Source organism: Nicotiana tabacum, chromosome 8 (assembly GCF_000715075.1).
Source record: "Nicotiana tabacum cultivar K326 chromosome 8, ASM71507v2, whole genome shotgun sequence".
In the NCBI taxonomy this organism is placed as follows: Eukaryota; Viridiplantae; Streptophyta; class Magnoliopsida; order Solanales; family Solanaceae; genus Nicotiana; species Nicotiana tabacum.
Window position 1 is genome coordinate 83,613,447 of NC_134087.1, and position 26,621 is coordinate 83,640,067.

A 26,621-nucleotide genomic window follows, 5' to 3' on the forward strand; every position below is an offset into this window, starting at 1 on the left:
TCTTGTTCTGTTATGGGATCGATCTCATTAATTATTGTCTTACAATTCAATACTAGTTGTATTGGTTTGTCTACTAATTCCAGAAAAAAAGGCTCAAGTTTTTTTGCATCCTCCAGCAGGTTTCTGACCCCATAATCACAGTTTAATATGGGATTTCTTATGATTTGTGTAATTGAGGCTTGTCAATAGATTAAGATAGTAGATAATGAAGATTTTGTTTGTTTGTTTGCTTGTTCTTTTAAAGTTAATTAGTCTAATTACCAATTAATGAAACTAATGGAAATTTTTTCTTTTGTTTATCATGAGTATATATATCTGACCAACCAAACCCAGAAATTTAGTTCCTATGTCTCTGATAAGTTTCAATTTGGGATATATGCATAAGTTGCTCATGAGATTAGCTCAAACTTTTACATGAACGAACTTGAATTATGTCCAAGTTGACCTGCCAATGAATAAGTTTAACCACCTTTATTTAGACAGGTTGGACAAGCTATATATTGTATAACTATTCATCTATTTTCCTGGTTTTGTGGTTTCTTCTTCTTCTTTTTTCCTTTTTTCTTTTGTGGGTTGCGGAAGGAGTAAAGAATTTGTTGCAGGCTGTGAAATGCAATCTGTAGTTGCTTTTTACCTGTATTGTATGAACCACACATTTTCAACTGTTCTATATGTTACTTGAATTTAGAAAAAATTATGGCACGTAGTAGTATGATGATGTATTTTGGTACTGTTGCGGCCAAACGCCCACGTAAGTATACGCGGTCGTCAAGTAATAAAGTGACTAAAAGTCGGATGTCGAACCTACGAGAACTTGTGATTAACTATTAACTAAACTAGACTATCCTAATTATTCGAACAAGGATTAAACCCAAAAGTAGAGATGCTAAAGTAATTAAACTAAAAAGAAAATAACTAATGAACTTTAAACAGAGGAAGAGCATACTTTTATATTATCAATGTGATGAAAACGATCTAGGTTTATGGGCTATCTAACACTCATATTGTATTATTCAATTGAATTGACTAACTAATTTATCTAGTTTATTGGCTAATAGGGTTAATATTGCTCATAAAAATCTGTCGAGTTCTTACTCGCCTATTCAAGCTAACCTAACGCCTATATGTCTATGAAGTTAGAATCAACAAGAACGCATTTATAATTCCTGTAAATCAACCAAGTAAGGCAATTACGTATATGTCTATCCTAATCGCGAATCCATTTTCCGATGCCTAGATTCAAGAACTTGTTATACCAAATCCTATATGCAATCTAGAATTCCCACTTTCGAGTTTAATTCAAGATTCATAGATAGTATTCAATCGGTGATCAAACAATCAAATAATTAAGCACAAGATTGAATAAATAAACTAATACGATAAATCAAGAAAGCAAAATCAATATTCGAATAATAATCAACCACAACCCTAGAACATAAAGTTTAGCTCCACATAGATATGGTAGCCAAACAACAAATCATACAAAGAAACATAAAATTACAAAGTTTGGTGGAAGAAAAGATGAAACCCGGCCTCCACGGCGGCTCCGTGCTTGTGTTTTCCTCTAAAAAATGTTCTCTCCTCTGAAAATAGGTTTAGGTTGGCTTTTATATGAGTTGGGGACGTCTTGGGGTCGAAATAACTGAGTCTCGATCAAAATAGGACATGTTCACGTTTTGAGCGTCCAGGGCACCGTGGGACGCTGGCCCTGGCGCTCAACTTTTTAGCATTCTGTTTTGAGCGCCACAGGTAGCGCCCCACGCTGTATGTGGCCCTCAAATGCGCACTTTTGTCTTTTCTTCCTATTTTCGCTCCAATTCGCGCGCTTTCGTCCCAAATCGCATCCGAATGATTCCTACACATAGAAATATCATAAATTAGCACAAATCATTCTATTATATATCCGAAATCTACAAGACATAAACACAATGTGAGGCAATATATATCAAAATATACATAAACTAAGCCGAATATCAGGTACCATAAAAACAGTAAGTTTTCGATTTGCAACCTAATATATATGGAATGAACAAAAAAAATTAATCACCAAAAAGTTAAACCTAATATGGTATGGACAAGCTAGTAGCTTTTATTAAACGGTCATGTGCCTAATAGTTGTAAGAAAGCTCCTTCGACAATGACAAGAAATGTCCCTTGACGAAAAAACCCTACCCAACTCTTTCCCCTTCCCCTTCCCTTCAGAATAAATATTGGGGACTAGAGAAAAAGCCAAAATATGGAAACATTGATTCGTCTAAAATTTTCCACGCCATGTGAGGACTCACATGTGAATTAACCCTTAGTAATGTCTTTATTCTATTTTAGAGTTAAAACCGTATCCTATGCCATCTAATTTGGATGTATATGACCTGTTTCTAGAATGACAACTACCTCTGACCAAATACCATTACACAAACTTGAAAATCCTTTATTATAAGTTTCGGTATTTAATCAAAGTGATAATAATTACTAATTAGTGAAGTAGGAAAGCAAGATGCTTTGTTTTCGTAACTTCTCAAATAAATTATGCCATTGTATACCCCACTCACGTCGTGTAATACAAATATGCTTATTATTATTATTATTATTAAAATATAGTCCTGGTTATAAGAATCTTTACCCTCTTCAAGTAGTACTAATTGAGTAGTGGGGCTCTTTGGCACAAAAGATAAGGAATAATTAATTTCGAAATTAAATTTAAGATGAACTTATCTCACGTTTAATTAGAGCAAAATCGCAATATAATTAATTTCAGGATTATTTATACCGGGATTGTAGAGAATGGAATAACAATTCCGGAATAACTAATTCCGAGATAATTAATTCTAGAATAATTAACTTGTTTCCAAACTAAACGACCCCTAGTGGTATCTTTGAGTCGGGTGGTAAGGATTATGGACCTCGTTCCAAAAGTTCATCTACCTAGGAAATGAACTTTTGGTTCAACTTATCTTAATGGAACGATGTAAAATTGAATGAATTTAAATTATATATATTATCAATGTTAAATCAAAATTTTAAGGTATGAAGATCTTAGAGCAGTCTATCGCAATCCCCATACTGAAGTTCCTAGGCATGTCTAGTTTTATCAAATTGGCATATGATCCAAAATGGAATAGTAGCAAAGCAATACTGTGTAACGGTTAGTACCTAATGTTTGAATATATTGGCCAAACTTTTCAAAACCCACCGACCCTTTTCATTTACACTTTGTGGAAACTTATTGCTCATCCCTCAACTAAAGTGCAGAATCACATGTCACTGTGAAAGTTGAGTTTTCCTTAGCCTAAAAAATGGTTTCCAAAAATCGAATACTTTGCTTTATCTCAAGACAGCCAACGATTACTTACTGTATTACTGCCAGTTCTATTTAGTTTTGGGTCCAGAGGCACAATTCCCCAAAAAAACAATGGCTTCTTCTTGCTGTTTTCTCCTTCTTCTCTCTTTGTTTCCTCTCCTCTTTCCCTTCGTATCTTCATCAACCTCCACATCTACCATTCCACTCTCACTTTTTAACACAAACCCATCTCAAGATTTATACGAAAAGCTCACACATTTAGCTTCCATTTCCTTAGCCAGAGCAAATTATATTAAAAAATCCCAAGATTCTTCAGTTTCAACAACCCCTTTATACCCTCATAGCTATGGAGGCTACTGTATTACACTTGGCTTTGGTACACCTCCTCAGAAAATTCCTTTCATTATGGACACTGGCAGTAACTTTGTTTGGTTTCCTTGTACAACAAAGTACTTATGTAAAAACTGTCCTGTTTCTTCCTCTAGCTCACAATCAATTCCCACATTCATTCCCAAATCATCATCTACTGCTAGAGTTGTTGGTTGTTTGAATCCAAAATGTGGTTGGATTCATACCAAGACTAATCCAAAATCACGTTGTCAAGATTGCCGGTCACCCACTGGAGCAAACTGTAAACAAATCTGTCCACCATATATAATTCTATATGGCTCAGGTTCTACAGGGGGACTTGCTCTTGTTGAAACTCTTGATATGTCTTCTAACAAGAAAATACCTAATTTTCTTGTGGGCTGTTCTATGTTTTCTTCTCAACAACCTGCTGGAATTGCTGGTTTAGGCCGTGGACTTACATCATTGCCAAGTCAATTAGGTGTTAAAAAATTCTCTTATTGTCTTGTTTCACATAGGTTTGATGACACTGGTAAAAGTAGCAATCTTGTTTTGGATTTCAAAGCTGAAAAGTCTGCAAATTTAAGCTATACCCCACTGCTTAAAAATCCTGTGGTGGCTGGTAAAAATGCGTTATCAGTGTACTATTATGTTGGTCTTAGGAAAATCACAGTTGGAGGGCAGAAAGTGAAGATTCCGTACAAGTATTTGACACCTGATTCTAATGGAAATGGTGGGAGTATCGTGGATTCAGGCACAACTTTCACATACATGAATCGTGGCGTTTTCGAGCCTCTGCTTAATGCATTTGTGAACCAAGTTAAGGGTATTTCAAGAACTGAGGGTATTGAGAAATTAACAGGCTTAAGGCCATGTTTCAATATTTCCAGCCACAAAACAGTGTTTTTGCCAGAGCTTAAGTTTCATTTCAAAGGTGGTTTAGAGATGGCATTGCCATTGGCAAATTACTTCTCTATTGCAGGTGAAAATGATGTGATTTGTTTAACTATGATCACAGATAGTGTTTTAGGCCCGGAGTTGTCAACTGGTCCATCGATAATTCTGGGGAATTTTCAGATGCAGAACTTCTTTGTTGAATTTGATCTCAGAAATGAAAAGTTAGGATTCAGGCATCAAGTATGCAATTGAAAAGAACCTAAGGTGAAAGTGCACTATAACTTTTAGCCTTTTTCTTCTTGGTGTAGTCTTGCGCTACATAATTGAGGCTAATTACTCAAAGATTTGCCTTTGAGGCCTCCGCTTTAGTGATAGATAATAATAATAGCACTAATGGAAAAGTAGGTATTTATTGTAAGTTGTCCAATGAATTAGAGGCTTGATAGTGGCTATTTCTGCAAGATTAAAAGAAAAGTGAAAATAAATGTAATGTACTTTACTTCTCCTCTGTCTTCTACTTACTTTAGTCTAAGGGGATTGGAGGCAGTAAACCGAAAGGAAATTTCTAACTAGGGATAATTGCACTTTTGATCCCTCCGGTAAACTCTTATTTTGGTACTTTGATATTTCAGTAATTAAGCATATTTAACCTTGAATTGATTAAAATGCATGTTTTTTCCCTTTACATATAAAATATGTTATATTAGGTTATTTTTAGAATTATATAACCGTAAACATCACACAAGTAATTAAATGTTTAGTACGAGTGGTTACTAATTCGTTAAATTTGTAAAGATTCACAAAGTAAAAAAAAATTAGAAGTGCAACATTTCACTTAATTCAAGGCTAAATATACTCAACCATATATCACAAGAAAGGATATTTCACTTTATGAAGGTTTTTGTTAATCTTATGCAAGGAATACATTTCAATAGCTTAAAGTTGAATTTAACTTAAGAAGTGGTGTTGGCTGTGATGTAATGTAGACATCCATAGTTGTACAATGACACCAATTAATGTGGTTGGCATATGATTCTTTGTCCAATAAAATCAGCACTTTATCGTGCTCTTGTTGGATATAATTGTATCATCAAAAATGTAGGCCATGACACTTTTTGCTGCCAAATACTACCATTTTGGCATACTCTGTTAGCTCTTGCTTTCCCATGTGAATTTTCTGGCCAAGAAGTATGGCTTCTGCCTCCTTTTTTTAATTTTTTTTAGGAGGATCTATAGTGTTTTCACTAGTAGTATACATAGGTCGGGTTGGTTCGGATTTTACAATTACCAAGCCAAACCAATTGTGTCGGTTATTAAATTTAAAGGCAAAACCAAACCAATAAAACTCGGATTTTTCAATCTCGGGTTTTCGGGTTATTTGAATTTTTTCGGGATTTTTTTTTTCGGTAAATTTTTCGTAGCACAAAACATATAACTTGTGCTCAAAGTATTTCTTTAATCCTAGTAAGATACAACGATATACGGTATTTTTCAAAAAAATAATACAAAATATGAGATGTGTCATGACACTATCCTAAAATATTCAATAATAGAGACAATAAAATTATGTAATATAATATTGCTAATTAGAAAGCCATAATAAAAATAAACATAATCAAAAGTACTAAATCATACTAAAATAAGTAGACTAATAAGTGAGTATTAATTACATGACTAAACGCTAAAGAAAAAATAAAAATAGGTTATACATTTTTATCTAAATTATTGCAAAACAAAAAAATAGATATTCAATACATTGCCTTTCGTAGTATTGAATTGAATGTCTTTTGTTAGCATTAGTATTGTTTTGATTTTCGTTTGGGCTTTTGTTAGCATTATTTAAGTTACTAATGTTAATGACTATAAAATTTATTCGAACATTCAAAAGTTCTAAATCCAACCTTGAAATAATACGTTAAAAGATAAAATAATGAAAAAGTTTAAGAAATATTTATAAATTACATCACAATAAGTATATTTATATATTAAATATATCTAAAATTTCTATATATGTAATGTCAGATTGGTTTGGTTTCAGTTTGACTTTCTTTAATTAAACTAAATCATAGTCGAGTTTTTTTTCTCGGTTTGACTCAGATTATAGGATTGGTACGATTTATCGGTTTCCTTTGTACACCCCTAGTTTTCACACTTCCCCTCCTGCGTAACTTGAACGCAGGATCTAAACGTCGCGGGTGGAGATGCTTTACCAACTAAGCAAGCCTCACTTGTCAAGAAAAATGTTGTATTTGTAGTTTTTTTTTTCTGACAATGAACCAATGTTTTAATAACCCAAATAAGGGAAATAGCAAGGAAAACAAATAAAAACCCGAAAATTTTAACAGAAAAAATATAGACTACTAACTTAAAAACAGGAAAAATTGACACCGAGTGACAACGTATAATAGGAATTGGTAAGTTTTTTGTCTTAGATTACAAAGGTAGCCCAAAATTTTTGACATTGTATAGTCAAATCACAAAAAATCCTATACTTTCCTATTTATTATCTCTCGCCCTCTCTACCTCTCTTTGTCATCTTCCTCTCCCTCTCTCTCTCCATATTTCTTCTTCTATCTACTCTCTCTCTCTCTCTTGCAGTTTAAGAAAGGTTATTGCAATTCTTCATGCACCAAAACTTGAGCAACAAAGCCGATCAAATTCAACGACAATTAACTAGTAAAGATGATGAAGATGTAGCCGCAAAGATGGTAACAATGCAACAGAATATTTGAACACCTTGCAAGCACATGTGAATTAGCATGAAGAAATCAAGCACTAAATTGTTGATTACGAATTACTTAATTAGTATTGAAATTAAATGAGTTAGATCCAAAAAGTTGAATCGATATAAGGAGAATTTATATATGGTTAGCCCGAATTTTATTTCTTCTTCCCTTTTATTTTTTTATTTTTTATTTTATATTCTCATCTTGTATTATTATAGGAGTAAATAGATTTTCGATAAACATTTTGATATACAAAGAAAGAAAATAAATTTTTGATATACATGTATTGGTCAAAATCTGACCGTCACGGCTGAGCTGACCAACGTCCCGCTCAAGTGATCGGGCAGTAAAAGATAACATGGCCCACTCTACATCCAATTCTCGACACCCGTCGAGTCGGAAGGAGCAATGTCTAAAAGAACGACTAAGGCACACTTGGTGCGAGAGAGCGTCGGACCAAGTAAATGGCAAGGATGCCTTGACTATATATAGTAGGGAAAAACCCTCGATAGGGGGCGGTCTCCTTCCCTTTCTCTCTCCCAAGCTCTCTTCTTGTAATTTTCATAGGAAAGAAGTAATCTGCAGAAAAACATGTAAAGTTACCTCTCCCATCGATTGATGAGAGCCACAATGTTGAATTTCAATAAGATCGATTATATCTCTTTCATCCTATATACTATCTATTCTGTTAGCTCTTTGATCTGAAATTTATTATGTCTGACTAAGATTTACCCATTCATTTTCTTTGATTGATTTATTCAAAAAGGTTCCGATATTTTTTGAGTCAAACAATTTGGCGCCGTCTGTGGGGATTTCTTAGTGAAATTTCCTAATCGCTCCCAGATCAAAGACAAGAAATACGATTACCCTCCGAAAAGAGCGCTAAGGCAAAACCCAACCCACGCGGGACAAAGGCGCAGCACGGTAGGGGGAGGAGAGCCGAGTAGAATCACCGAATTTATAAATCATTGCCCCATCAACCATCGAAATGCCAAACAAGATGAACAACTTTACAAACCTGTTCTCCTTCATCGAACCACCGGGTGGGGGTAAGGAAAGTATTATTTTAACTCACTTTCTACTCTTTGCTCAAGCAGGAACACAAATGCCGTGCGGGCAAGCTAGTAAAGAAACATCTCAATTAAAGAATGAGAAACTACTGCAAAACAATCGAAATACCGCCCGCCGGTGACACCTCCAAGCCGGAAGGCAGGAGTCAAACAAGGAAATTATAATGTGTGCGCAGAACGAACCTAAGCGAAACAGCAACGTTTCGTATTCTCCGACGTTGCAGCCTTTGATGCAAGCAATGTCAAACGAACTGGGACTCCCCCAGAAGATGTCTGATTCTCCAAAAACTGGGACTGATGACGGGTTACTATTTCGATAAGTTCGAAATAACACCCTTTAAGGCCAAGGGCCTTCGCCAAAGAGAAGAGTTCGACCTCTATTGAATGACGACGGGTTACTATTTTGATAAGTTTGAAATAACACCCTTTAAGGCTAAGGACCTTCGCCAAAGAGAAGAGTTCTACCTCTATCGAACGACGATGGGTTAATATTTCGATAAGTTCGAAATAATACCCTTTAAGGCCAAGGGCCTTCACCAAAGAGAAGAGTTCGACCTTTATCGAATGACGACGGGTTACTATTTTGATAAGTTCGAAATAACACCCTTTAAGGCCAAGGGCCTTCGCCAAAGACAAAAGTTCGACCTCTATCGAACGACGACGAGTTAATATTTTGATAAGTTTGAAATAACACCCTTTAAAGCCAAGGGCCTTCGCCAAAGAGAAGAGTTCAACCTCTATCTAATGACGACGAGTTACTATTTCCATAAGTTTGAAATAACACACTTTAAGGCCAAGGGCCTTCGCCAAAGAGAAGAGTTCGATCTCTATCGAATGACGACGGGTTAACATTTTGATAAGTTCGAAATATCACCCTTTAAGGCCAAGGGCCTTCGCAAAAGAGAAGAGTTCAACCTCTATCGAACGACGACGGGTTAACATTTCAATAAGTTCGAAATAATACCCTTTAAGGCCAAGGGCCTTCTCCAAAGAGAAGAGTTCGACCTCGATCGAACAACGACGCGTTACTATTTCGATAAGTTTGAAATAACACCCTTTAAGGCCAAGGGCCTTTGCCAAAAAGAAGAGTTCGATCTCGATCGAACGGCGACGGGTTACTATTTTGATAAGTTCGAAATAACACCATTTAAGGCCAAGGGCTTTCGCCAAAGAGAAGAGTTTTACCTCTATCGAATGACGACGAGTCAACATTTCGATAAGTGGAAATAACACCCTTTAAGGCCAAGGGCCTTCGCCAAAGAGAACAGTTTGACCTCTATCGAACGACGATGGGTTAACATTTCGGTAAAGTTTGAAATAACACCCTTTAAGGCCAAGGACCTTCTCCAAAGAGAAGAGTTCGACCTCTATCGAATGACGACAGGTTAACATTTCGATAAGTCGAAATAACGCCCTTTAAGGCCAATGGCCTACGCCAAAGAGAAGAGTTCGACCTCGATCGAGCGACGATAGGTTACTATTTCGATAAGTTTGAAATAACACCCTTTAAGGCCAAGGGCTTTCGCCAAAGAGAAGAGTTCGACCTCTATCGAACGACGACGGGACAACATTTCGATAAGTCAAAATAACACCCTTTAACGCCAAGGGCCTTCGCCAAAGAGAAGAGTTCGACCTCTATAGAACGACGACGGTTAACATTTCGATAAAGTTTGAAATAACACCCTTTAAGGCCAAGGGCCTTCGCCAAAGAGAAGAGTTCGACCTTTATCGAACAACGATGGGTCAACATTTCGATAAGTCGAAATAACACCCTTTAAGGCCAAGGGCCTTTGCCAAAGAGAAGAGTTCGACCTCTATCGAACGACGACGGGTTAACATTTTGATAAGTTCGAAATAACACCCTTTAAGGCCAAGGGCCTTCGCCAAAAAGAAGAGTTTGACTTCTATCGAACGACGACGGGTTAACATTTTGATAAGTTTGAAATAACACCCTTTAAGGCCAAGGGCCTTCGCCAAAGAGAAGAGTTCGACCTCTATCGAACGACGACGGGTTAACATTTTGATATGTTTGAAATAATACCCTTTAAGGCTAAGAGCCTTCACCAAAGAGAAGAGTTTGAGCTCGATCGAACGACGACGGGTTACTATTTCTTCGAAATAACACCATTTAAGGCCAAGGGCCTTCACCAAAAGAAGAGTTCGATCTCGATCGAATGACGTCGGGTTACTATTTCGATAAGTTCGAAATAACTTCCTTTAAGGCCAAGGACCTTCGCCAAAAAGCAGAGCTTGACTTCGATCGAACAACGATGTGTTAACATTTCGATAAGTCGAAATAACATCCTATAAGGCCGAGGGCCTTCGCCAAAAAGAAGAGTTCGATCTCGATCGAACGACGACGTGTTAATATTTCGGCAAACATCCTTTAAGGCCATAAGCCTGTCACGCCCCAAGCCTAGGGGTGAGACCGGCACTCAGTGCCTCAACTATCCTTGCGTATCACTTGCGACTAAGAGACTCTGAACATGTAATGTCATATTTTGGCCATGGGCCATATTGCAAGATAATGTGCGATGCAAAAAATAAAACTGAATAGAGACTAACGCTGACTAAACGTCAACATAAAGCTGGGCCAGCAAGGCCGTCATAATTACTACAACTGACAAGCCAACAAAATATACATATAGAGTCTACAAGCCCAACATACTGTACTAACTGACAGGATATATCTACAAGCCTCTACTGATAGATGTACTGTGATCGGAACAAGACCCTGACATACCCTTAACCTATCTACATATATGCACAAAGTGTACTCCAAACTACTAGACCCCGCAACTCCAAAAGAAGGGAACTTACCGATAAGGCTGAACTCGGGCAAACACCTATTGAGGAGGTCTACCCGTCTGTATGTCCGAACCTGCACGCATGAAATGCAGTGCCCCCAGAAAGGGACGTCAATATGAAATAATGTACCGAGTATGTAAGGCAATATACTGAATCTGAAAGTGAACTGATAATATAATAACTGAAAACAACTGGAAGTCAAAGAAAATCTGAAGATATGCTCATCTACTGATATTGACTCAAATCTCTCAATATAGTGAGTAAAATAGTTGTTCGGCCCTATAAGGCTCGGTATACGTATATATCTGATCTGCCGTAGTAGGCTCGCTCATAAGCGTTCGGCCATACTAGGCTCTGTATCTCGACCAACTGGGCTCGCTCATAGGCGCTCGGCCACAGTAGGATTGGTATATAACTTACCATCTGATCAGAGGTTGCCCAATAGAGGCCTGCCCATCGATTATAGCTTGATGGTAATGAAAATACTTTTAATACTGTATATATGTAAACTTTCTACTCTTTGACCGGAAGAAGGAAATACTTAACTGAATATGCAGTCCCGACAAGAAGAATATGGTAACTTACAAAACTAGGAAAATATATGTAATTTGCTAGACTAGTAAAATATACATAAATTCCGGGATACGAATTTTTCTCTATGCCTCGTTATCAAACTTGTGTAATTCCGATATCATGCTAAAATGAAGGAAATTAGCCTTAACATACCTGTTTCTTGAAACGACTCTGCTTCTGGGAAATTTACACTTGGATTCCTTGAAATTAGAACGAAACCGTGTTCTGCCTCTAACGTTTTTTTAGTTTCAACGTTCTTGCTTCTGTGAACGTTACTTCTTTGTTATTCCTTGGCTAAATAATAGATTGTTGCGTCAAGATTCTTAAATTCTTATGAATGAAATGGGTTGCTTTAATGTTTTCTTATCTGATCCAAAGACAATGTTTTTTGCATTTTTTAACAAGCAAGTCTCATTTGGATAAGACTTTAGCCACATGGCTTTAATGACTTATGAGTCATGTTTAGCCATTGTGGCTTTATGCCACATGGCTTTGGGGTTATTTAATTAAGTTTTATCCGCTTATTAGTCAATTGGGTAATGTCTTATTACCCAATAATTAATCAATTACCCGCATAATTTAAAAATTACCACAAATTACTTAAAATTCTATTTTGTTTTTAAAATACTTCATATATACTTTATATATTATACTACCGTGGTCATATGGTACCTTGTATAGTATTAGTTCATAATTACCGGGTACTATCGCTCGACCCGTATTTTATTCCAAATTGGCCACTTTCAACGAAACTCGTTTTCTTTAATCCGTGTACCCTTTTATCCTTTTATCGCTTGTTATAAATAGCGTAAGTACGTTAACGTCAAGATGATCCCATCCCCAAGTCTACGTCGGTTAACTGAAAATGAAATTTTAACGTACAAAAATGCGAGATGTAACATCCTTCCCCCCTTAGAGATATTCATCCTCGAATGTTCAACACCACTACCAATACTCCTCGTAGAAGCTTAATAACCTAACGCCACACAGGACCACAATCCCATGGCCTCACACGACCAACGACTATAGCCAATAAAAAAAATTATACACGTACCTTATGATTATGGCGTCTCAGTCGGACCCTTCTCTAGAGGAGAAAATAAGTAGCGATATCTAAACTTCATGTTTTTCTCGGCCTCCCAAGTCATTTCTTCCACATTGTTGTTTCTCCAAAGTACTTTCACGGAGGCTACCTCCTTATTCCATAGCTTGCGAATTTGTCAATCTAGGACGGCAATCGGAACTTCCTCGTATGATAAGTCTTCTGTAATCTGTATATCATTCATGGGCACCACTCAGGTAGGATCGCCAATGCACTTTCGTAACATAGATACGTGAAAAATCGGATGGACATACTCCAATTCCGAGGGCATTCTAACTCATAAGCTACTTGGCCCACTCTCCGAATGATCCTATAAGGCCCAATGTACCGTGGGCTAAGCTTGCCTTTCTTGCCAAATCTCATCACACCTTTCATACGTGACACCTTTAAAAATACCCAGTCATCAACCCTGAACTCTAAATCTCGTTGCCGCACGTCAGAATATGACTTCTGACGACTCTGAGCTGTCAACAGTCGCTCCCGGATAAACTTTACTTTTTCTATGGCCTGCTGAACCAGGTCTGGCCCATGCAACCCAAATTCTCCAACATCAAACCACCCTATAGGAGATATGCACTTACGCCCATACAAAGTCTCATATGGAGCCATCTGAATACTGGAGTGGTAGTTGTTATTATATGCAAACTCGATAAGAGGTAGTTGTTCATTCCAATTTCTTTTAAAATCCAACACACATGCTCATAACATATCCTCGAGCATCTGAATTGTGCACTCGACTTGTTGATCGCAGCCAACTCGACGCTACACTAAGGTAGGAAGAGCGGGTCGCAATAGCTTTTACCTGATATGAGGGTCGGGATCGATTTCCTCGGGGAGCTAGAAGTGGAGTTGGATTGTCTGTCTATCCTAGAGATGTGTTTGTACTCCTAATGTCACTTCAAACATTTTTGAGTTTTCGAATTATAACTAATTTTATAAAACTATTGAGTAACTCTAAATTATGCTACGAGAATAGTGCTAAGTTGTATCTAATAGGAAGAAGGGCCCTAGGGTCATGATACTACCTAGGTGGCTAATTGACAGGTAGATGTTACTAAGGTTCGATTGATATAATTGGGGCTTATACTATAACCGTTGCACAATTTTACCCACTCTCACACCTCTCGGTAGAGAGAGTGATTTTGCCCAATTGACTCTCTCGAGACCAAATGGGTAGGCAAATTAGACCAAGCAACTAGGGTTCAAGTAGGGTAATTACTCTCTCGAGGTTTAACCCGTTAATTGGGACTATCATTTCTCATGAGTCCATCCCAATTCCTTGTTGGGTTAATTTTGGAGTCATATATTTTTTTTCTCAAGAAGAATTAAGCCCACAAGGCTTGAATCAGTGTTTGCAACCACCAATTCTAGATTAAAACATAAAACCAACCCAAATAGCAAACACCCATAGTCAATCTCACACTAGATGGCAACACCCATCAATTACCCACACTAGGGTTGAGCCACAACCCTAGCTAATGAGTTTAGCTACTCATGCTAGATAAAGAAATTGAAGAAATAGATGAAGAACTAAGCATATTAATTAATTGCCAAAATTAATCTACAAGAATCTGTTGTAAATGTAAAGCAAAAGTGCCAAAAATGGCTACAAAAGTCGATCTCACAAGCGCAGCTATCAACTGATCTATCTTAATACCTAAAAAATGGTAAAATGTTCTATTTATACTAGGCTGAAAAAACTGGACAAAAATACCCCTGTGGGGTCAGTGTGAGCCGCATTAAATGGACCGCGGCCGCACTGGGTTCACTTTTGCTTCTCTGAACTTGGACTCCGCGGATCGCGTAGAATGGACCGCGGCCGCGGAGGGAGATAGTGCGGTCCGCGCACTCACAACCGCGGACCGCATGGCTTTGGCTTTGAAAACTTTATCTCTCTGAATCTCATGACCGCGGACCGCAGAAAAGAGTAGTGCGGCCGCGGAGCCTTCACCGCTGACCGCGAGATGTGTACCGTGACCGCGCTTCTTCTATCCTGAATCACTAACTCTCTGAACCACCTAGTGCGGCCGCATTCCATTTTGCGCGGTCCGCACTAGGCCTTCTTTTCTTAGATTCCTTAGTCTTTGATACTTGAGCAGGTTTCACTCCTTTTTGAGCCAATCTTTGATATTTTGTCACTTTGTCAATAAAACCTGCAATCAAGCACAACTTGTAAGCCTTTTAGGACTATTTTGTAACAATATATGATCAAAACATAGGCAAGTAGGGGCATAAAACATGTTAAAATCCTAAATTATCAATTCCCCCAAACTTAAACCTTTGCTTGTCCTCAAGCAAACAAAATAAGACCCACTCCTTAAAGAAAAATTCAAGTAATTCCAGCTGTCCTAAGGTAACCTCAACAAGCATCAATTGGGACTAACAATTGTCCTCAATACGAATGGATCATTAACAAAACTTAAACTTTGAAAAACTATGGATCAAGTGTGACATATGAGCATCAAGAATTGACTCAGCACATCAAAGAACTCTCTCAATTACTTTGGTCGTTGTGGAACCCAAACTCACACGTCCTCAACTCTCCCTAGGCAAACCTCACCTTTTAGAGTACAAGCACGCAAACCAAGGTTAATGGGAATTCACTCGTCTTTCTCAAGGAAAGATCACAAGTCCGACTCTAAGTACCATATGCTTGATCCTCATGTAAGTATCCACTAAAGCGAGCGTCATCCAACTCAAGATCATATAGGGCTTTTGTGGAGTCAATGTGAAGGCTTTTGGTTCAGGGTAGAAAAAGTTGTTGGTTTATATGGGTTTCATCTTCCCTTAAGCATTTCTTTTGATTCATTGGCATAATTCTCTTTGACTCTTTGAGTATTTCACTTCTTTTCAAGGGGTTAGAGAGACACATTGTTACTCTTTCTTATGCAATTCAAAATATTTCTCCTTTTTTTACTTTTTCCACACCTTTTTCACTTTTGTTTTTCTTGAATCCCGTTTTATTCTTTGCCTATCGGGTTTTCTTCTTGTCTTTTTTCTTTCTTTTTCATCGCCTTCCTTTTCTTTTGCTTTTGTTCCTTTTACTACTTCGTTTCCTTTCTTGTCTCTCCCTCCCAAACTTAGACTTGCCATTACTTAAGGGACGATTTGGGTGCCAAGAGAGGGTATAATTTAGAACGGGTATAGGCTTGTAGCGTTGGTTCTTGAAAGAAAAAGGTTTAAAGTTCAAAAGGGTTAGCTAAGGATTATATCATTGGTAGGCTATGGAATTGTTCGACTATTGTTTGGATCACGGAGAGCCTATAATCACTTCTCAAGTCGAATTTCACTCAAAATTTTGCTTCAACAAACATTCAGGTCAAGTTCTAGAACATTGTCTCGGGACTTGGACTCACAATCCAATTTCTCACCACACATACTCAAGGATTGCTGAAGACATAGAGTCAGGGGCCCACACCAACCTTAGACACGATTGAGCACACAATAGTCTCGAAAGACCACATGATGTTTGTTTGGTCAAAACAAGAGTCTCAAGGTCACTACTTTCACCATCCTAAATACAACCACTTGTCTTTGACCATGGGATCAAAGGCAAATGTGTTAGGCCCAAGTGAAGCTTTGCTTGAGGTACCCTTAACTATAAACTACTAAAAACAAAAGAAAAATCAAAAACAGAGTCAAACCCTTAAGAAGGTTGTCACGCCATCCATCATCGGGAAGAGCCACCCGGTTCACACAATACTGTACCCTTGGAAAGAACCATGGCATTAAGAAAATCAAGGGCTTATTGAAAGCGCCAAAACCGAACAAAAAGTCTCCGAGCCTATCTACTAACTAAGAATGAAAAATTTGTACGAAAATAGAAAATAGAAAATAGAATAAATATTTACAATCGGGGATTAGAATATACAACGGGGGATGAATATATATACAAGAATGTAACTTTATATATAGACCAAAGAGAAGATAAAAAGTGCGATAAAAGTAACTAAATGTAAAGTTATATACAGACAAAATAAAAAAAATATCAACAGAAACATAAACTAAGTCAACTAATATATACAATCATCCAAATAAAAAGTAGGGCGCACCCCCACAAATAAAAGCTGGCATTGTCCCCAATGCCAACTAAACAAATAAGCATCATAAAACAAGAGGAAATGATATAGGAGCTCCCTAAGCCTCGTCTGTATGCATGGGCACATGAGTGGTCCCCGGGTCCTCTGTATGTACGGGAACCTCAGACTGGTTCCCGATCTCCTGCTGCTCAACTGCTGGGACTGGGGCCTGGACCTGTACGGGCTGAATATCTGGAGCAACCTGTGGATTACTGGAGGAAACCTCTTGTGGGTCTGCCAATCGGATGACCGCCTCATCTGCACTAGGGAGCTTCCTCTTCTTCCTAGGAAGCCTCTGAGTCTGCTCCTGCTGTGGCTCTACTACTGGTGCTGCTGCTGGGGTTGGGTCCTCAAATAGCAAGTCTAAAGGCAGCTGGTCTGCCTTTAGCTTGTCAACATCCTCTCTCAGCGCCTTCACAGACTCCTTGGAAGCCTGTGTTTTGCACAGCTTCTTGTGCTCCCTGGCAAGCTCCCTTAGGACCTTGTCATGTGAATCTACTGCCTTAGCCAAGGCAGCCTGAGAATCGAGGATCTTTTGCTGGTTGGCAAGAATCTCTTTAAGTGCATCCTCGATAGGCTGGGGCACCTGCACTGGCTGTAGTGCCGACTGAGCCGCAATGGTAGAAGTCAAGGTGGACAACTTGGATGAAGCAGTCGCCATCCAGTTGTTCAAGCTATGAAGTGTTTGGCTCAGCTGGTGGGCGGTGATAGCATGGGCCCGGGAAGATGGAATCCTAGGGCCAGCTGAAGTAGAGGGACCAGCAGTAGTGGAAGGTCTGGGAGGCATGTTAGCAACTGTGGAAGTAGGCTCAGCGGAGGGCTCTACCGCACCGGTTCTTCAGACTGGCCGGTTGGGGCAGAAGCAGGCGACTTGTAATTTTTGTCCTTGGGGTTGTATGACCCCTTCAAACTGTACCAGGAGAACGGAGCCACAGGTTTGACCTTGACGTCAAACGGTCTCTTCTCCACCTCCAAGTCCCGGAAATACATAGTGAGGGTGCTGGGAAAAGGGTAGTTCCGGTCATGCTCAACCCCCACTGCAGAAATGACGCAGGACATCACATTGCCCATGTTGATAGGATATCCCGCCATAATAGAAGCAATAAGAACTGCCCGGACAAGTGGAATAGTCTGATCATGGGTAGTGGGGTCGAGTTGACTGCACACAAAAGTCAACCACCCTCTAGCCTCGAAGTTGAAAGTTCTCCGAAGTATTTTGGCCCCTGCTTGTAACCACTTTGGAACCGTACCCGGGATTGCCAGGTATGAAGCTAACCACAGACGAACCTCCTAGCCCATTGCTAACTTATCATTGTAAAAGGACTCATCTTCATCATTGAACCCCAAGTATTCATTCAGTGCCTTCCCGATAAATACCACACTTTTGTTTCTCACTTTGGTCACCTTAGTGCCCTTCAAGATATGAGCCACATTGCTATAGAACTCCTTGACCATATGCTCATTCGCCTTCACACAATTGTCTTTAAAGAACTCCCAACCCACTCGAGCCTGAAACTGTCTATGCACATTGGGGTGTAGGGGTAGAAGGTCTTTGTCAATGAAGATCCTCTCAAGAATCAACTTCCGTGACGGTCACCATTCCCTAAACTTGTGGAACGCCACCTGGATGGCGAATCTGTCTTCCCAAATAGCAGGATTCCTAGTCCGATCAACCCCCCCAACCTGAGGCACACCACCCCCAGGCAATTCCCTATCTCCCTCATCACCCTTAGCACCTTCTCCAGATAGTGACGCTGTGGGAGATGTAGAGTATTCATCCCCACTACCTGCCGCTGAGCCCTCAGACGACCCAGAAGAAATGTTGATTGAGGCTCGAGCATCAGGGGAAGATGGAAAAGTGTCTTTATGTATGGCGTTCTCCGAATACGGGATGTAAAGAGGGACTGAATCTGAAGAGATCTCCCGGGATGACTCATACTCACTCCCCGAGTTGTCAATGGCTCTGTCAGCCGCTTTTATTGCTTTCCTCATTTCTTTTATGTTTTTTCTAGCCTGGGGAGTAAGTTTAACCATCCTTTGCTTCCCTCTCTGGGAGGAATTACCTCGCCCGGGTTGTTTGGCACCTTCGCCTCGTTGTTTGACCATTATCTGCAAGCATACACATCTGACATGGTTAGTATCAGCACAGGCAGTGAAACAGGTGTTGAAGTTGAACTGCAGACATCAGATTACATGTTGCAGAAACAGTTACAGAGCAGAGCACCGCGACCCGCACAAACAGGAGTGCAGCCGCACTGGGAGCACCGCGGACCGCGCAAAGGCAACCGCGATCCGCATTGGGATAAGACCCCTGAAAACATCTCTCTGAATCTCCTCACCGTGGCCCGCACAAAGAGTACTGCGGCTGCATTGAGGGCACCACGAATCGCACAAAAGTGACCGCGGTCCGTATTGAGGTAAGGTCTGTAACACCACCTCTCTGAATCCAACCACCGCGGCTTGCACAAAGTAGCACCGTGGCCGCGGTGGGCTAAAATGCAATGCGGATGCGTTGGGCATAGGTTTACTTTCAGTCACTCGGGTACCGCGGTCTGTGCAAAATGGCAATGCGGACCGCGTCAGGTCACCGCGAACCGCACAAACGTGGTCGCGGGCCGCGGCGAGTGTTTTTCAAAGGCACTAAGTTAGGGCTTAAGTTATTTTGCTATTTTTGGTCAAGTTTTCCACCTAACTTGTCCCTACTCAATTTACCCAGTTCACAAAGGTTCCTAAACACACAATATCCAACCATTACACATTCCTTGGCTAACAAATGAAATAAAAAATGGGGAAAAAAGAAGAGACTCTAGCTACTGGGCATGAAAAACAAGACGAAATTATAATATAAAACAAGGAAAGATGATGAAATGTTACCAGTTTGTGATGATGAGATGCAATTAATCAGGTTAAGCAAGAATTATTATCAGAAGAGAGAGTGAACAGTAACTTTTAGGGGTCTGAGTGTAAAAAGTTCGAAAAGGGTAAATAGTGACCCATGGGTTCTATTTATAGAAAAACAGTGGGACCCATACCTACCTACTAGCGCGGCTACACAAAACCGACCGCGGACCGCGCTGGGTTTGTTCAAATGAAGCTTGAGTAGGCAACCTCCGCGGACCGCACAAAACAGACCGCGACAGTGGAGGTCCACCGCGGACCGCACTAAATGGAATGCGACCGCGGTGGCAAACTTTAGAGAGCCCCGTTTTCACCATCACCAGTGCGGACCGCACAAAAGCAACCGCGGTCGCACTGGCAATCTTCAGAGACTGTTCACTTTTTCAAACTATTTTGCATTGCATCAACTTAATCCCTGCAACATTTCACAATCAGTTAGCTCAAAAACCAAACCTACACTATCAAGAAAACACAGAAAACAACAATAAGAAAAAGACATGGGTTGCCTCCCAAATAGCGCCTGATTTAACGTCGCGGCACGACGCATGTTACCAGCACATCACTTTAGATGGAGAAGTGCCACCACGTGGCCATCATCAAATTTCCCAAGATAATGCTTGACCCGATGTCCATTGACTCTGAATACTTCACCATTCTTGTTCCTTAGATCAAGAGCACCAAATGGGGTCACGAACACAACTTCAAACGGCCCACTCCACTTTGACTTGAGCTTACCCGAAAACAGACGTAACCGGGAATTGAACAAGAGAACCATATCTCCAACCTTGAACTCCTTGCCCTGAGTATATTTGTCGTGAAGGTATTTCATTTTGTCCTTGTACAAGGACGAGATGGAGTAGGCATGGAATCTAAACTCATCAAGCTCATTAAGTTGTTCCACCCGCAGATTTGCCGCAACATCCCATTCTAAGTTCAACTTCCTCAAAGCCCACATGGCCTTATGCTCTAATTCCACCAGAAGGTGACAAGCTTTTCCAAACACCAACCGATACGGTGACATACCAATCAGAGTTTTGTAGGCCGTCCGATAAGCCCAAAGAGCATCATCCAACTTTTTTGACCAATCGGTCCTATTAGCATTGACCATTTTAGACAAGATACTCTTAATTTATATGTTGGAGACTTCCACTTGGCCACTAGCTTGGGGATGATAGGGGGTCGAAACCTTATGATTGACACCGTACTTAGAAAGCAACGTGTCGAAAGCCTTGTTGCAAAGATGAGACCCCCCATAACTAATGATAGCACGATGAGTGCCAAACCTTGTGAAAATACTCTTTTCAAAAATGCCACAACACTACGGGCTTCATTGTTGGGCAAAGCCACGGCTTCAACCCATTTTGAGACATAGTCCACTGCCACAAGAATGTAAGTGTTCCCACAAGAGCTCACAAAAGGACCCATGAAATCGATGCCCCAAACATAAAAAATATCCACTTCGAGAATTGTATTGAGGGGCATCTCATCCCTTTTTGAAATTCCGCCAGCTATTTGGCACTCATCATATCTCTTCACCAATTCGCCCGCATCTTTGAACAAGGTGGGCCAATAATATCTGCAACTAAGCACTTTAGAAGCCGTTCTCGCCCCGCCATGATGGCCACCATAGGGTGAAGAATGGCAAGCCTCAAAGACACTCAATTGTTCTTCCTCCGGGACACATCTACGAATCACACCATCCGTGCAAATCTTGAACAGGTATGGCTCATCCCAATAGAAATCCAAACTATCCCGCTTGAGCTTTTTCCTTTGGTTAGAAGAGAGCTCACACAAGATTATTTTGGTCATAAGGTAATTGGCAACATCGGCAAACCATGGCATATCCTTTATTGACACCGCAAAGAGTTGTTCGTCGGGAAATGAATCATTGATCTCAAGGCCGTCACACGACCTCCCCTCATTTTCTAAGCGGGACAAGTGGTCCGCCACTTGATTCTCACTACCCTTCTGGTCAACAATTTCTAAATCAAACTCTTGAAAAAGTAACACCCATCTGATCAATCTCGCCTTGGAGTCTTTCTTGGTTATTAAATACCTAAGGGCGGCGTGATCGGTGTGCACTATAACTTTGGCCCCCATAAGGTAAGGTCGAAACTTTTCCATAGCAAACACAATAGCCAACAATTATTTCTCGGTGACTGTATAATTTCTTTAAGCCTCATTCATGATTTTGCTTGAGTAGTACACCGGATGAAACATCTTGCTGATTCTTTGGCCCAGAACAGCCCCAACCGCAATGTCACTAGCATCACACATGAGCTCAAAAGGCAAGCTCCAATTTGGTGCGGTAATGATAGGGGTAGAAGTCAACTTGAGCTTGAGAAGCTTGAATGCTTGCATACAATTCTCATCGAACAAGAACTTTGCATCTTTCTCTAGCAACTTGCACAATAGATGTACCACTTTAGAAAAATCCTTTATGAACCTCCGGTAGAAACCCACGTGCCCAAGGAAACTCCTCACCCCTTTGACAGAAGTAGGGGGGAGCCTCGAAATAACCTCAATCTTGGCCTTAGCAACTTCAATTCCTCGCTTCAAGATCTTGTGACCCAACATTATACCTTCTTCTACCATAAAATGACACTTTTCTAAATTGAGAACAAGGTTGGTGTCTTCACATCGGGCCAACACTGTATCCAAGTTTACCAAGCACTCCTCAAAAGAATCCCCAACCATGCTGAAATCATCCATGAAAACCTCTAAGATATCCTCCACCATGTCGGTGAAAATAGCCAGCATGCAATGTTGGAAGGTCGCCGGAGCGTTACACAATCCAAATGGCATTCTAGAGAAAGCGAATGTGCCATAAGGACATGTAAAAGTGGTCTTCTCTTGGTCCTCCGGGGCAATTAGAATTTGATTGTACCCCGAGTAACCATCCAGAATGCAATAGAAAGCCCGGCCCGCAAGACGATCAAACATTTGGTCAAGGAATGGCAATGGGAAGTGATCTTTTCTAGTCACCTTGTTCAGCTTCCGGTAATCCATACAAACTCTCCACTCGGTGACCGTTCTAGTGGGAATGAGCTCATTGTTGTCATTGGTCACCACGGTCATACCACCCTTCTTCGGTACACACTGCACCGGAGAAGTCCACGAACTGTGAGAAATAGGATAAACCACCCCAACATCTAGCCACTTGATAACCTCTTTCTTCACCACCTCTTGCATCGCCTCATTTAATCTTCTTTGATGATCCAAGGAAGGCTTTGCATCCTCCTCCAAGATGATTTTATGCATGCAAAATGCGGGGCTTATTCCCCAAATATCAGCTAATGTCCATCCGATTGCCCTTTTTTGCTTTTGAAGAACCGCCAAGGTGGCTTCAACCTGCATGTTAGTAAGGCAAGAAGAAAGAATAACAGGTAAATTAGAATTTGAACCCAAGAAGTCATACCTGAGGTGTGGAGGAAGTGGCTTCAACTCCAACACCGATGGCTCCTCAATTGATGGCTTTGTTGGTGGAGTTTTGCGGTTTTCAAGATCTAAAGATAGCCTCCTAGGCTCATAAGAATATGAACCCATACCATGCAATGCATTCACGCGCTTCACTCTATTAGAATCATCATTGACATCCATATTAAGAAGCATGGCCTCAAGGGGATCTTCAACATAGATCATGGAACTTGTGTCATCCACTATCACAGCTGTGACAATGTCCACAAATGAACACACCTCCGTGCTATTGGGTTGTCTCATTGATTTGCAAACATGGAATACCACCTTCTCATCCCCCACTCGAAAAGTCAACTCACTCGCTTCAAAATCAACCAATGCCTTCCCCGTAGCTAGGAAAGGCCTACCAAGAATAATCGGCACTTCAAAGTCCACTCACAATCCAATATGACAAAGTCGGCCAGCGATATAAACTTATCCACCCGGACAAGCACATCATCAATAATGCCTAACGGTCGCTTCATCGAACGATCTGCCATTTGAAGTCTCATTGAGGTAGGTCGAGGTTGTCCAATTCCCAAAGTTTTAAAAACCGAGTAAGGCATTAAATTTATGCTAGCTCCCAAGTCACAAAGGGCCTTCACAAAATCTGCACTTCCGATAGTACAAGGGATAGTAAAAGCTCCGGGGTCCTCAAGCTTGGGTGCCATTGAATGCACTATGGCACTCACTTGATGAGTCATTTTAATTGTTTCGCACTCCATTGACCTTTTCTTTGTTACCAAATCTTTCATGAACTTAGCGTACCCCGACATTTGCTCAAGTGCCTCCACCAAAGGCACATTGATTGTGAGGCTCTTCATCATGTCAATGAATTTTTTGAATTGATTGGTCACTCTTTTGCTTTGCTAACCGTTGAGGATAAGGTGGAGGTGGCCTAGGCAAAGGTGCCTTGGCCTTTTGTACAACCGGCTCGGGCATGTCAATCACGTGTTCCCTAGACGAGTTCACGGCATATTGAGTCTCTACCTCGGATTCATCATCAATATCAATCCGCACATCATTGTTCACATTTTGATTAACCACATCATCAAAAATCAAAGGTACATCATCATCCCGCAACTCAACATCTTCATCCATAACTTGCTTTTGCATTGAGGCATTCATATCACCGCCTCTCCCACTTCTTGTTGTAACCGCCATCACATGATTATTATTATCACCCTTCGGGTTCACCACTGTATCACTTGGTAGAGCACCCTTGGGACGAGTATTCAATGCTTGAGAGATTTGGCCTAATTGCACCTCCAAGTTCCGGATAGATGTGTTATGAGACGCTAATTGGGCCTCAGAATCTTGGTTCTTTTTCATCATTTGCTAGAACATGCTTTCAATTCTCCCCATATCACTTTCGGAAGAACTCGAACCTTGAAAAGGAAAGCGGGTGGATTGTTCGGTTGTTGGTACATAGGGGGCCTTTGAAAGCCTTGCCCCTGGTTGCCTTGGTTCCCGCTATTGTTCCACCCTCCTTGATTTTTGTTGTTGCCCCAATTATTGTTATTACCATTCCAATTCCCTTGGTTGCTTTGATTACCCCAATTTTTGTTTTGGTTGTTGTTATTCCAATTACCTCTGCCTTGTTGTTGATTGTTGTTATTCCAATTACCTCCGCCTTGTTGTTGATTGCCCCAATTTCCTTGAGGACGCCATTGTTGATTCGAAGAGTTGCCTCTATTCCCTTGGTAGTTATTGACATATTGGACCTCTTCTCTTTGATCATCATAGAACTCATTTGAATAACCACCACCATCATTGTTGTTGTAATATTGTTCACAATTACCTTGAGGTTGTTGCCCTCTTTGCCTCCTTTTCAACATAGAAACACCGTCCATTGGATTGACTTGGTGCAAGTTTTGGACTTGTTGCAATTGCGCCTTTGCCAATTGATTCATAGTTGTTGTAAGCTCGACGATGGCTTGGCCATGATCGTGCAATTCCTTGTGCAAATGGATTACCGTGGGGTCACCTTGGGGCACATTTGCTCGGCTTTGTCATACCGAAGAGTTTTCGGCCATTACATCAAGTACATCACATGCTTCTTGGTAAGAAAGTTTCATAAAGTTCCCTCCGGCCAATTGGTTCACAATACATTGATTCGTGGTGTTGATGCCCCGATAAAAGGTTTGTTGAATCATAGCCTCGGTCATGTCGTTATTAGGGCACTCTTTCACCATTGTTCTATATCTTTCCCATATCCCGTGCAAAGGTTCCGTTGGCTCTTACTTAAAAGTTAAAATTTCATCCCGAAGAGCTGCCATATGACTTGGAGAAAAGAACTTGGCAATAAATTTGTCTGCCAATTCATCCCATGTTGTAATAGAATGATTGGGGAGCCTTTCTAACCAATCCAATGCTTTACCCTGAAGAGAGAACGGGAAAAGCCTCAATCTCCATGCATCCTCGGACATGTTTGTCTGCTTGCTACCCCAACATGTATCCATGAACCCCTTCAAGTGCTTGTAGGCATTTTGATCGGAGGAGGCCGTGAAAACCCTCTTTGCTCAAGCAAGGTCAACATAACATTTGTGATTTGAAAGTTCCCCGCCCAGATTCAGGGAGGAACAATAGCACTGGAGTATCCTTGATTTGGTAAAACTTTGGGAGCCACTCTCGGCGGTGCCGGAGGAGGGTCTGGAATATTGTTGTTCTCATTTGCATTTACATTGGCATTTCGGCCTTTCCGAGGAACTTGAGGTAAAACCTCATCTTGTTCTAGATCCTCTACCTCCTCCCCCGCTATCACATTGCCGAGAGGGTCATTTGTATTAAGAGCCATTTGTACCTGATTGATCGACAAAAATAAAATTAGTAAACAAGAAGGAAAGAGAAGCAAAACACAAAACTAAATAAACAGATAGTCAACACCGTAAGCTCCCCGGCAATGGCGCCAAACAGTGATTGCAGCCAACTCGACGCTACACCAAGGTAGGAAAAGCGGGTCACAGTAGCTTTTACCTGATATGAGGCTCGGGATCGATTTCCTCAAGGAGATAGAAGTGGAGTTGGATTGTCTGTCTATCCTAGAGATGTGTTTGTACTCCTAATGTCTCTTCAAACATTTTTGAGTTTGCGAAATATAACTAATTTTATAAAATTATTGAGTAACTCTAAACTATGCTACAAGAATAGTGCTAAGTTGTATCTAATGGGAAGAAGGGCACTAGGGTCGTGACACTACCTAGGTGGCTAATTGATAGGTAGATGTTACTAAGGTTCGATTGATATAATTGGGGCTTATACTATAACCGTTGCACAATTTTACCCACTCTCACACCTCTTGGTAGAGAGAGTGATTTTGCCCAATTGACTCTCTCGAGACCAAATGGGTAGGCAAATTAAACCAAA

The 26,621-nt window shown here is 40.5% G+C and overlaps 1 protein-coding gene across 1 annotated transcript; it reads left to right on the forward strand.

Moving 5' to 3' along the window:
• The first annotated feature begins 3,203 nt into the window (after nt 1–3,203).
• LOC107779371 (putative aspartyl protease At4g16563) lies at nt 3,204–5,045 on the forward strand. The gene has a single exon (XM_016599800.2). It carries the CDS (start codon nt 3,410–3,412, stop codon nt 4,793–4,795), a length of 1,386 nt encoding a protein of 461 aa, XP_016455286.1. The 5' UTR covers nt 3,204–3,409; the 3' UTR covers nt 4,796–5,045.
• Nucleotides 5,046–26,621: the final 21,576 nt, after the last annotated feature.

Coding starts and splice junctions, on each gene's coding strand:
- LOC107779371 (XM_016599800.2), top strand. CDS start 3,410: ATGGCTTCTTCTTGCTGTTTTCTCCTTCTTCTCTCTTTGTTTCCTCTC.